Genomic DNA, 13,289 nt, shown 5'->3' with positions numbered 1-13,289 from the left:
ATGATCCCTACGGAGGAGTTGTCGATGTTCAGCAGAGAGTGGTCACTCCGTATCCTCCTGAAGTCAACAACCATCTCTTTTGTTTTGTTCACATTCAGAGACAGGTTGTTGGCTCTGCACTAGTCCATTAGCCACTGCACCTCCTCTCTATACTGACTCATCGTTCTTGCTGATGAGACCCACCACGGTCGTGTCATCGGCGAACTTGATGATGTGTTTCGAGCTGTGTGTTGCAGCACAGTTGTGGGTCAGCAGAATGAACAGCAGTGGACTGAGCACACAGCCCTGAGGGGCCCCCATGCTCAATGTGATGGTGTTGGAGATACTGCTCCCAATCCAGACTGACTGAGGTCTCCCAGTCAGGAAGTCTAGGATCCAGTTGCGGAGGGAGGTGTTCAGACCAAGTAAGCTCAGCTTTCCAGTCATTTTCTGAGGAATGATTGTGTTGAATGCTGAGCTGAAGTCTATGAACAGCATTCGAACGTATGTGCCTTTTTTGTCCAGGTGGGTTAGGGCCAGGTGGAGGGTGATGGCAATAGTGTCGTCTGTTGAACGGTTGGGACGGTACGTGAACTGCAAGGGGTTCAGTGAGGCAAAGGTGGCCTTAAGCATCTGGGGGCCTGTTTCAAGAGTTAATGTGGGGCCCCACCCCTGCTTCCCAAAAAAAAATGAAAGAAAAAAAGCGAATATTCAAGTTGGTTTGCATCAATAATGGTATAATTTCAGACTTAAACGTTGATGCATTATATGCACTTTCAGCATAATGGACAGATAGTTCAACATAATCCAAACAATTCTCTTAATTAAAAACTGAAACAATGACATTTCTTGCTTTGGAGTGAGAAGCCTCGCCCTTTTCAGCAACTAGTCATATTGAATGGCACTATGTGTTAGGTATCAGCTGACGTAAGAACAGCTTAAACAATTTCCCTCTAATTAAATTAATAACAAAAGCAATGTCATATTTAATGAAAATTCACACTTTATTAATTCAGTGAACAGTGTCTGAAAGTTAACTACTGGAAGTTTACAACAAACTGCGTCTCACGCTCTTTCAGCACCACGGACAGCTCACGTAAGGCCTGGAGAGCGAACAGGAGGAGAGTGAGAGAGAGGGGACGCAAGCAGGAGAGAGAAATTATGATTTGTGGAAACGCCGCCTAATTGCCTATACACTTTTTGAGTGAAATACGTGGTTTATTTTATTATTTTAATTATAAACTTTATTTCTGCTAAAAATGTGTTAAAAGACTTACCACTAGAACTTCACCACCGTCCTGTGGTTGTGTGCTGAGAATGCTTTAATGAGCTCATCTTTGTCCAGCGATCTTGCTATTTCATGCTCAATTGATATCTGAGCAAGAGCTGACAGACGCTCCTGGAGCATGGTTGTCCTCAGATGCGTTTTGATGAGCTTTAACCTCGAAAAAATTCTCTCTCCACTTGCTACAGTCACAGGCACTGTCAGCATGAGCCTTAGAGCAATGGTGAGGTTAGGATACAGTTCAACCAAATGGTTGCTGTAAATGTAGCTCAGAATCTGTTTTCTTTTGCAGGCACGGCACTGACAGCAGCCGACACCTCGCGCAAAAGGTCCTCAGCATCCACATCACCAAGTGTCCTCTCCATGTTTACGCAGCTGTCTTTCAGTGTGCGACTTTGGGTGGCTTTTTTCATTTCCTCTCTTCCATAAATGAAGCCATATAGACTGTAAAATGACTCCATCAGCCTGAAGCGCTCACTAATGCCTGTGATGGCAGAGTCCACTAGTGGAAGGAAAATTTCTCTCTTGCACCATTCCTAGGGTGCCACTGTCAGGGAAGGATCTGCACTTTGGGACTCGTACTGGAACTGGCGTTTTGGTTTTCTGATTCGTGCAGTAGGAAAGACCATTGGCATCCCTATCTCTTCAGCTATGTCTCTGGCATCTGCTTGGGCAAATGAAAGGCTCTTCTCTCAGTATTCCTTGAGAAATTTCAGAACATATTTCACCTCGCGCTGTAGCACATCGATTCCCACTTGTGGGCTCTGGAGCAACTTGCTGACACGATTCATCTCGTGTAAAACGTTGTACGAGATGATAACAGTCAGCAGGAATTTCCATGACATGATCTCCTGTTCTAGCCTCTGGTTGCAGATGTGGTTTCACTGTCACCTTTCTGTGTGGCATGTTCAATCAGTGACAGGAGAGCATTGCCAACATCAGGAAGCTGGACTTTCACACTTTCCACGTGTCACTCCCATTGCGTGTTGGATATGGCCTTGAGGGTCATCTGTGGCACGTTCTCCTTGAAAAGCTCCCATCTCTGTGTCGATGAGCTGAATAGTGTGTATAGATGTTGTAGCACCCCAAAGAAGCTCACAGACTCCACTGTTGATTTTGCAGCATTGACAATGACTAGGTTTAGGCTGTGGCTGGCGCATGACATGAACAGTGCTTTTTTGTTAATATCTAGCACCCTCTTCTGCACCCCGCATATTGCTCCCGTTATCATATGCCTGTCCCCTGCATTTTGAGATATCTAATCCTAACTTCTCCATGTGCGTTAAGAAAACATTGGTTAGGCCTGTTGTGTCAAGCTCTGGTAAGAAACGGACAAAATGCTCACTAACAGTAGCTCTGACATTTGCTTGGCCCGTGACAATGCGCAGTGTCTCAGAGAGCTGCTCTATGTGTGCAGCGTCAGCGGTGCTGTCCATTATCACCGAGTAGTAACGTGATTGTTTTACTCTCTCTCTTATCGCTTCCAGTGTCTTGTCTCCAATAAGTGTGATTAACTCATTTTATATGGTTTTCCCTATGTAGTGGTCAGCAATCTCTTTTTTTTCTCTGCTCGTCTGACATGTTCGCTCATCACTGGGTCGAACTCGGCAAGCAGCTCCACCAGACCTAGAAAGTTACCATTGTTTGGTTCATGTAAGGTGGAATTGTGGCCACGGAAAGCAAGGTTTCGTTCTGCAAGGTGACAGACTATGGCAATGAACCTCTTCATGACATTATTCCAGTGTTTTTTTTTCAGCATTTGCATTTCTTGGTACGTGCTGTCAATGGCACTGCGTTCTTAAGTATGTTTCCAGCTGGCGCCAGCTATCCATGTTGTCACGGTGCGCATTTGACTTCTCATGATCCTGGAGAGTGAGAGTGAGTCGCTCCCACACTCTGAAACCTCCGCAAGTGAGACTGTGATTTCACTTGCCAAATAGGGTACAGCAGAAACAGAAGATTGAATCAGATAATTCTGAGTACACTAACCATGACCTAGGAATGGTTTCTCCATTTTTCATCTTCATAAGATATCTGTCCTTGGTAAAACGATGGCGTGATTGGCTCTGTGGAAAGTTAATGTCCTCTAACTGAACGGGACCTCTCCTAACAATGTTGATCCGTTGGTCACTGGTAATATGTGTTGGCAAACGTGCCGGATCGGTCTCTGTGAATGTTAGTGGGGCTTTCTCTCTGGTGTGCTGGTGGTGGCATCTCCCTCACCTGTCTCAGTTGTAGGACTGTCATCATGCTGTGGTGCTTGTTCATCAAACGAAGTCTGGTCATCATTATCACCATCTGTTTGAGTAGAATTGCTCTTTCATTTTCATTGCTCTGATTGTCAACATCTCCTGTACCGCTTACACTGTCACTTGGCACTGCAGCCCCATGCTGTGTCGATGGTGCAGCAGCAACTGCAGTCGACGGGCCTTTTACAGATGCTGGACCAAAGAAAGATGTAACTCTTAGGAGACTATTTAGACGTCTTGTTTTGTTGTCTAATATTTTCCGTTTTTCAGCACCACTAGGATAGGAGCGTAACATTTTCCTCTCATTGAAAAGTAGCCTTATTTGCTAGGAGCAATGTTTACAAGTGAAGTAAATATTTTAATGTATTTTCTCAGATGTCAGTCAGCGAGTGCTCACTGGTGGTTCGACTGGCAATAGCAGGAGAATATTGTGGGGTCTGGGAGCTGTGCATTACATTTTTACATGTCAGTCGGGGGCCCTTTTCAGTTGAAACAGGTGAAACATAGCTAAAGCCGCCTATGCAGTGAGGGGGGCAGCAGGGTCTTGATGAGCCTCTCGAAACACTTCGTAATGATGGATGTGAAGGCGACGGGATGGTAGTCGTTGAGATAGGACACTGAAGACTTCAGCACAGACGATGGTGGCGGCCTTGAAGCACGTAGGAATGACGCCGCTGCTCAAGGAGATGTTGAAGTTGTCAGTGAGAATTGCAGCTAGCTGGTCTGCACATCCTCTAAACACTGCCAGGAATATTGTCTGGTCCAGCAGCCTTCCGTGGGTTGACCCTGCACAGGGTTTTCCTCACATTGGCCACGGTAAGACACAGCACCTGGTCGTTTGGAGGAGGGGTGGTCTTCCTCACCGCCATTTCATTTTCCACCTCAAAACTAGCGTAGAAGTTATTCAACGCATCTGGGAGGGAGGCATCACCAGCACATGCAGGTGGTGGTGTCTTGTAGTTGGTGATGTCCTGAATGCCCTTCTGCGTGTCGCTGCTGTCCTGGAAGTGGCTGTGGATTTGCTAGGTGTGTGTACGCTTTGCCTCTCTGATGGCCTGGGACAGTTTGGCCCTCGCTATTGTTAGGGCTACCTTGTCGCCTGCTCTGAAGGCGGAGTCACGGGCCCTCAGCAGCGCATGCACCTCCGTGGTTATCTATGGCTTCTGCTTAGCGCGTGTAGTGATGGTCTTGGCCACATTGATGTCATCAATGCACTTGCTGATGTAGTTAGTCACTGATGCTGTGTACTCCTCTAAGTTGGTAGAGTTGCCATCGGTTGCAACCTCCCTGAACATGTGCCAGTCAGTGTGCGCAAAGCAGTCTTGAAGAGCAGAGATGGCTCCTGCAGGCCAGGTTTTCACCTGCTTCTGAACTGGTCTGGAGCGCCTGATGAGCAGTCTGTATGCTGGGATTAGAGATGTGGTCTGAGTAGCTGAGGTGGGGGCGGGACTCCGCCCAGTCCGCGTCTGGAACATTTGTGTAAACAAGGTGCAATGCATTCTCCCCCCTCACTGCAAAGTCCACATACTGATGGAATTTGGAGAGCACTGACTTAAGGTTCGTGTGGTTAAAATCTCCGGCGATAATAAATAGTCCATCAGGGTGTGTGTTCTGCAGTTCGCTAATAGCCCCATACAGTTTACATAACGCCTCCTTAGCATCAGCGCTGGGGAGAATGTATACACCGACTATAAGGACAGTGATAAATTCCCATTGCAAATAAAGTGGTCTGTATCTACCAGTCACAAACTCCACTAGCGATGAGCAGTATCTGGAAACCAGCAGAGAGTTTTTGCACCATTCCGTATTGATGTAAACACGGAAGCCACCACCGCGAGTCTTACCAGAGAGAGCTGCATCTCATTTGCATTTGCCTTTCTTTCCACTGCAAATTGGCTACCTGGGTTACTGGAAATTCCTGACTACAAAAGCATTTCGATGACAATGTCAAACTGATTGAAAAGTTACTTGTATCACCCGCATTATCAAAGACCACATATTTAGAAGCACAAGAGATTCTACAGATGCTGGAAATCTAGAACAACACACACAGAATGCTGGAGGAACTCAGCAGGTCAGGGAACATTTATGGAGAGGAGTGAACAGTTTACATCTTGTCCAAGATCCTTCATATGGACACTGACATTTCTTTACCTTTGATTACCGTGAAACTTTGGCATGACTTCGTCTTCACAGCTCAGAAAAGGAAGATTTCACTTTTGTACTGAGCCTGTTAATAAGCATAATTTAGGTTGAAATGTCTGGCTGACACTTCAGATGAGTGATCAAGTTTTTATTTGAATGCTAACAGTACAAGTTGAATTGGATGCTGAACCTGTGATGTTAACTATATTTTGAATGGTACCTCCATTGGGCTGTGAGGTATTATTAGACATTTTGACTAGTGACTTGCCTACCCTAGGGTGAGAGTAGATATCTTTAGGACGCCAAGGACAAACACAATGAGCTCCTTCTGCTTGCAATGTAACATTTTTTTTTCTCTCAGATGTGTTATAATGTGAAATTTTATCAAATACTGATCTTGGTGTAGGCTATTGTTGATGAGTGTACTAATGATTGGAAATGTGGCTTTGCATTGATGTCCCACAATTACTTAATGTTCTATTTTACTCTCTCTTTCAGAACAATAAAGTTTTGGGACTTAGAAAAGTTTAAGATGGTGAGCTGCACAGAAGTAGAGAATACTCCTGTCAGGTACAAGGAGCCATATTGTTTGTTCAAATCAAAATTGCAATTGTTTGCTTATTTTTTTTATGGATCACCAGATGCATGTACAATTGGTGAAGTCATGTAATGGGTGCAAGGACTACTCACCTTGAAGTGCCACTGCCAAGCAGCTTTAGAGCTATGAGCACATTGATGTTGTACTGTGGCGACCCACTTTCTAGCACACACGAACCGGCTCACAACAGCGCGCGCAGGCAGAGGGCCGGCCCCAAAAAGGGCGCCAGGCCATCTTCACCAGCAGGGGGAAAATCCCGCGCGCGGGAAGGGTCTGGGAATATGCATTCCCCACAGTAGTCCCGCCCAGGGAGGGCGGGAATGGGAAGGCTTTAAAGTAGGCTGCGAAGTTTGAATAAATCTTTTTCATCGCAACTCCAACTCACCGACTCCGTGTGGTTATTCTAGCGCTGTGTGTAGCACACCGCTACATTTGGTGACCCCGACAGCCCAAACGATATTTGGGCCAGAGATGACCGAAGCCGCATCTGTTCACGCAGTTTCGTTACAACTGCCAAGCTTTTGGCCGCTGAGACCTCGTCTGTGGTTAGAAGAGGCAGAAGCACAGTTCCACATTCGGCAGATAACCTCGGAATCCACTCGCTACTACTACGTGCTGAGCCCTCTCGACCAAGAGACTGCTGCACAAGTTGAGGAGTTTATACAGTTGCCCCCGGAGAACGGCAAATACACAGCACTTTTTCTGTGGCTTTTACTCAAGGCTGGGAATTGATGTGACTTCCTCCACCCTACATCTTCTTCCCAGGGCCTATAATGATTGCTGTTGTCTTGTCATTACAGTAGGAGAGAGAATAACTTGGTACAGTCCAGCATTCACCCTGGGACCTGATTGATCCTTGTACTGCAGCACCATCTTTGTTAACACAGTACACTTTGTTTTTATGGGTTAGGCGTAAATTTTGAAAGGAATACTTAATTATTTGGTGAGGTTTTTGTATAATTTTGTGTAGATGCGTAGAGAGATTATGGAAAGGTATGGAAGCAATCAGATTGTCTTAGGGAGGGACTTTAATTTTTTCAGCATTGGTTTGAATTTCCTGAATACAAGAGGCTTAGATGGGGCAGGGTTTCTTCATTGCATCCAGGAGGGGCTCCTGAAACAGTACGTGGAGAGATCAACTAGAGGAGAGAACATATTGCACCTGGTTTGGGTAAATGAGCCAAGCAGGTGATAGACCTGATGGTGAGTGAATGTTTTGGGAATAGTGACCACAACTCCGTTTTAAGATAGTTACGAGTAAGGAAAAAATCGTATCTTGTGGAAATTGGGGGAGGGCAAATTGCGATATGATAAGGCACAGCTAAGAGGCATTGATTAGGAGCATTTGTTGTACCAGGAAGGAAGGAGAAAGAAACCTGTGTAAGGTTTAGGAAACTAAAATCTGACTGGGCCCTCGTAGAATATAAATATAATGCAGAAAAGTGCTTGAGCAGATGATTAGGAAGGCCAAAAGGGCTGTGAAATGTAATTGGCAAGCAAGATCAAGGAGAATCCCAAGGTATTTTATACTTAGCTACTGCACAGTACAGGCCCTTGCTCCCAAGTATGGAGATTGCTGAGGCTTTGACAAAGATTTTTGTGTCCTCACTAGGAACAGACAAGGTCTCGATGGACTGGAGAGTAACAGCTATTGTGTCTTTGTTCAAAAAAGAAATACGGATAATCCAGGATAATCAAGGCCAATGAACCTTGTGTCAGTGGTAGGCAGGCCGTTGGAGAGGATACTGAAGGATAAGATTTATTCACATTTGGAAAGGCATGGCCTGCTTAAGGGCAGTCAGCATGGCTCGCTGCAGGGCAGCTCATGCCTTTTAAAATTGATCAAGCTTTTTGAGGAGGTGATGGGAGAAAGCAGTGGATGTGATCTGTATGGACTTCACTTAAGGCATTTGATAAAGTCCTATATAGTCGATTGATTCAGAAGATGAAGCTGCATGGGATCCAGGGTGATTTGCAAGTTAAGATTTGGAACTGGCTTGCCCAGGAAGACAGAGTAGGGGTGGAAGGCTGTTACTTTAGCTGGACAGCCTTGACCAGTGGTATTCTGAAGGATTGGTGCTAGGGCCTCTGTTTATCACATACGTCGATGATTTGGATGAAAATTTAGATGGGTGAATGAGCAAGTTTGTGGATGATAGCAAGATTGGTGAAGTTGTGGACATTGTAAAGGGCTTTCAAAGAATACAGCAGAATATAGATCAGTTACAGATGTAGGCAGAGAAGTGACGGCTGAAATTTTCTTCAGGCAAGTATGAAGCATTGCACCTTGTGAAGTCAATTGAAAGGAGAAAGTATACAGTTAATGGTGCACCCTTTTATTGCATTGACATAGAAGAGAATTTGGGATACAAGTTCACTGAAAGTGGTTAAACAAATAGATAAAATGGTAAAGAAGAAGCATAGCATGCTTGCCTTTTATTGGTAGGGGTGTTGTGTAAAACTTCAGTCAGACTGCATTTGGAGTATTGCTTGCAGTTCTGGTCACCCCATTACAAGAAGGATGTGGAGACTGGAAAGGATGCAGAAGAGGTGTTCCAGGATGCTGAATGGATAAGGAGGCATGAGCCGTAAGGAAAGGTTGGACAGACTTGGGTTGTTCTCTCTAGAGTGTTAGAGGCTGAGGGGAGACCTGATAGAGGTTTTTTAAATAATGAAGACATAGATATAGGGTAGATAGTCAGAAACTTCTCCCCATGGTAGAAGTGTCTTAACACCAGAGGACATGCTTTGCAGTTTTTGGGAAGGGGGGAGTTGAAAGCAACATGAGGGGAAAGGTTTTATACAGAGATAGATAAGGACCTGAAATAAGATACCAGGTGTAGTACTGGAAGCAGGCAGTTTGGTGGCATTTAAGAGGTTTTTAATTTGACGTGAGAATGTGGAGGAATATGGGTGCTAACATAAGAGGAGAACATTTAGTATAATTTGGCATCAAGATTGGCATGATGTTTTGGTCTGAATGGCCATTTCAATGCTATACTGTTCTATCATGAAATCGCTCTAACTGTGCAGTAGCTAGTTATTTTGAAATGATTTTGCCATTGACAAAACTGTTGATACTTTTCCCATTCTCTATCTGTTTCAGGTGTATTTTGTTCAATCCAGATGGTTGCTGTCTATACAGCGGATCTCAGGATTCATTGCATGTATATGGATGGGAACCTCCACGTTGTTTTGATGTACTTCCTGTTAATTGGGGCAGAGCAGCAGACCTTGCCATCTGTTCCAATCAGTTGGTATGTCCTGTACAATTATGGGTGTTGAACAGTATAAGATGAACAGTTAGGATGAGTCCAGTCAAGTAATAGAATTTCATATAGTAATTAAAATGCTGTACACCTTAGTTATGTGGAGTTAATACACCAAGAGAATTTTGCACTGCTAAGCAAAAGAGATTAACGTAACAGATGAATGCTATAAGGATTAATACTGACAAAACAACAAATATCACGACACATGTCAGTGACAATAAATCTGATTCTGATATATACGTTCATTTTAGCAAAATACTGTTGATGCTGGTAGTGTGAAAAAGAAACAGAGAATCTTGATCAAGGCACCATCAATGGAGAGAGTAGGTGAACTTTGATCAATTTCTTACGGAAGGTTATCATTTTGAAAAGTATCTCTTCACTGATGCTTGACAGGACTATTTCCAGCATTTTCTTTTTCTATTTCTATGTAATACATGTTTGTCAGACCTATAGTATGATTTTTCTCTTTATGGTTTTCTGTGGAAATTCCCTAATGTCCTGACCAAAATTCTTATTAATACCACTTAAAATAAGTTCACTGTTCACTCGTCTTGTCTCTCTGAGAGTTTGTTTTACAAATTGCAACTGTTTGTTTGTACTTATTCAGAATAATTCACTCAGTACTGAGATATCTGAGGTTCATTTAATATTTTTCAGATCACTGTCTATAAAATGTAGTATTGATGTTGCAAAAGATTCAGAGATGCTTTAGATTGCAATGAAATGAACTGTGAATAGAAATTAATCATTGGAAGATGTTTATTCTGATACTGATGGCCTCCATTTATAAAACTGTTGGATCAAATTATGTGGAAGAAGAAAAGCAAGGTGTGTGCGAGCGAAATGAAATTTATTTGTGGTGTCAGTTATTTTCCTATTGCTTTTGGAAATAATCCCTTATTCCTTTATCCTATTTCACCTTGTTGAAGAGAGAAATGCAGATTATCAGCATATCTGCTGCAGGGTTGCTGCTCCAAAAGATGACAATTTTTTTTTTTTTTGGAAGAATTGAGCTTTTAGATCATGTTCAGCAGTCATGACCCAATGTAGCTCATCATTACTGTACAATTCCTTGGATATGAGTTCCTGATATCACACGAGTAAGAAAGGTCCCCAGATGATTTGTGTTGTTTGTAGTTTTTGATAACTCCATTAAAAGAGAATGGTTATGATTAGCAACAGGGTGTCTAGAGTTATAGAACACTATAGCACAGAAACACACCCACCTAGTCTCTGCTAGTCTCAAAGACCTGCACCTAGACCATAACCCTGCATACCCCTCCCATCCATGTACTTGTCCAAACTTCTCTTAAATATTGCAATTGAGCCTGCATCCACTACTCTCTTGACAGCTTGTTCCACAGACTCACCAAACTCTGAGTGAAGAAGTTTCTCCTCATGTTCCCCTTAAACATTTCTCCTTACACCCAAATTTTGACCCAACCTCAGTGGGGAAAAAAAACCTGCTTACATATCTATGCTCCTCATAATTTTTTATGCCTCTATCAAATCTCCCCTCATCCTTTTGCACCCAAGGGAATCAAGTCGTCACCTATTCAACCTTTCTCTATAACTATAATTGTTTCTGTTATTGTACTTTTTCTTCATGAATCATAATGATTTAGCAGAATAGTTGTTTTGGTGGTTCTATAGAAATGTAAAACATGAGTTTGACATTGTGCCAAAGATTAACAATTTTAAAATTAATTTCCTACTAATGTTCTTGCAGTTTAATAATCAGAACTGGAACTAAACTGCACTGTTGTTGAGTTGTCAGGAAACCTTGTGTTTCCTATTTGTGTAGTATTGTAAAGGGGTGATCTGTATTTTGGCTTGAAGCTTTGAATTGAATGGATTGAACTGAGATCTGATTCAATACGGTGGATTATCATGTTCTTGGTAATGGTACTTTAGGTTGTTAATTGAAATAAATGGTTATTAAATAGCCTTTTTAAATGATTAGCAAAATTGCACATTACAATAGTAGTATGTGAAATAATATAAGTTTGCCTGAGCAACTGCTGTAATCTTTAATGTAAAAGGTAAGCGTTCTTTACTCTTTACCTCAGCTTCTGTTTCATATCTTTGTGATTTGTTTACATAATAGATCGGAGCTTCATTCAGTCAGGTGACAGTCTCAACATTTGTGGTGGATCTGAATAGAGTGAAGAAGACTGGTTCAATTGTCCAGGGCACAATTGAAGATGAAAAACTCTTCAATCTATCAGAAATGAAAGGAGCTGCACTCAGACGCAACTATGAGCGGCCCTTAACCACATGCAGCAGACCTCAAAGGTAAAGTATGTTCTATATTATTAATCCAAGGGGAATCCAGATCTCCAAATCCTTTCATCGATGTTGTTCAACTCTAGGCATTGCTTTTTGTTTTGCTTTATTAGTTTATTTGCTGTTTCTGTGTGGGCATTGGTTTAAGTTTGTCCAAGTGCCATGATCAAAAGAAACACTTTTAACGGTGAAGGTGAATAAGATGGTTACTTTGAATAAGTTTAAAATTCCCTTTATAGTCCCTATCCTTTGCAAGGAATAAGCACTTTGGAAGTTGTAAAGTTTCAGATAAAACATAATTGTAACTGCTTCTTTATGTTGGCAGGTTACAATGTGGCTCATCTGGAATGGGGTTGAATAATGCTTTACCATTTCCCTTAGAATTACATTTCTTAAAGGTAAGGGGAGGAAAGTTTAAGGGAAATGTCAGAGGCAGGTTATTGACACGGGTGTAGATGCCTGGAATGCGCAGCTGGGGGTGGTGTTAGAGGTTGATTCAATAGGGACAGTTAAATGTCTCTTGGATAGACACATGGATGTAAGAAAAATAAGGTTTATGAGCTGTATAGGAGCAACGGGATGGATTAATTGTGGAGTAGGTTTGTATAAGTTGGCACACATTGTGCCTGTACTGTTCTATATTCTTAGGAATTTGTAGCATAGAGAAAGCCAGTTTAGGGCAATAAGTGAGTGCTTCTGTTTATTCACAGAGGAACAGGAGTCTTTAATTTCTTGTACCTGTCCAATTTTTGTGTCATAGTTTCCTAAACTATTTATTTGAATCATTCTTTGATCTGCTTTAATTATTAACATAGACAGTGTTACCCATGAATCAACAGCTTCACAGCCCTCCATTAAAATGAGAGTTTTTTTTCTCTCTGTCTAAAGTTCCTATTCTTAGTTTTGAACTGGTCATTTGTAACAGTGAAACACGTTTAATGGATTTTAATTTGTTCTATACCTCTAAATTCACATTTGGCCATCACTGGCACACTGCTGTTAGGTTAATCATGTATGACTTAGAGACAAACTTGTTAGTGATAGTGCTCCAGTGCTGTCACATTGGGTGGTGGAAACTGTATAGCAGACAGGAAGTAGTCTGATCAGAACGGATGGTCATCGAGCAGGTGTTGCTTCATTGTTATACTGGATGGCTTGACTAGAACATATGATCATAGAAATAAAAGGAGGAGTATTGTGCCATTTGGTAAGATAATCTTGATCTTTTAGTCCTGCACCACTTTCCTGTACTAATACCATGATACCCTTTTTTCCCCAAAAATAATTGAGGTTGTAGAATTTCAGCTATCTTTGAAATCCAGGACCGCAGCATACACTCAGGATACTTCTGGATTGCAGTATCCTTTGCATTCATTCTTCATCAGAATGAACGGAATTTCCTGTAAACAAGCTACAGTAATGGTGGGAACTTACTAAATTGGAGATAAATTGTCCACTCATACATTCAAAGA

The 13,289-nt window shown here is 42.4% G+C and overlaps 1 protein-coding gene across 5 annotated transcripts in view; it reads left to right on the top strand.

The window, feature by feature from the left end:
- Positions 1-13,289, top strand: part of katnb1 (katanin p80 (WD repeat containing) subunit B 1) — a 70,784-nt gene that overhangs the window by 25,100 nt on the left and 32,395 nt on the right. For all 5 annotated transcript variants that reach the window (XR_011889232.1, XM_072279360.1, XM_072279362.1 and 2 more), the window contains exons 8-10: positions 6,157-6,228; positions 9,363-9,513; positions 11,639-11,826. Coding sequence is in view for 4 of the 5 variants with exons in the window: in XM_072279360.1 (XP_072135461.1) it covers positions 6,157-6,228; positions 9,363-9,513; positions 11,639-11,826 (411 nt within the window). In the remaining variant the exon portion in view is untranslated. The remainder of the gene's footprint in view (positions 1-6,156; positions 6,229-9,362; positions 9,514-11,638; positions 11,827-13,289) is intronic.

Source organism: Mobula birostris, chromosome 15 (genome assembly GCF_030028105.1).
Source record: "Mobula birostris isolate sMobBir1 chromosome 15, sMobBir1.hap1, whole genome shotgun sequence".
Taxonomy (NCBI): Eukaryota; Metazoa; Chordata; class Chondrichthyes; order Myliobatiformes; family Myliobatidae; genus Mobula; species Mobula birostris.
Note: the sequence above shows the minus strand (reverse complement) of the source record. Positions and strands in the feature narration are given on the sequence as shown.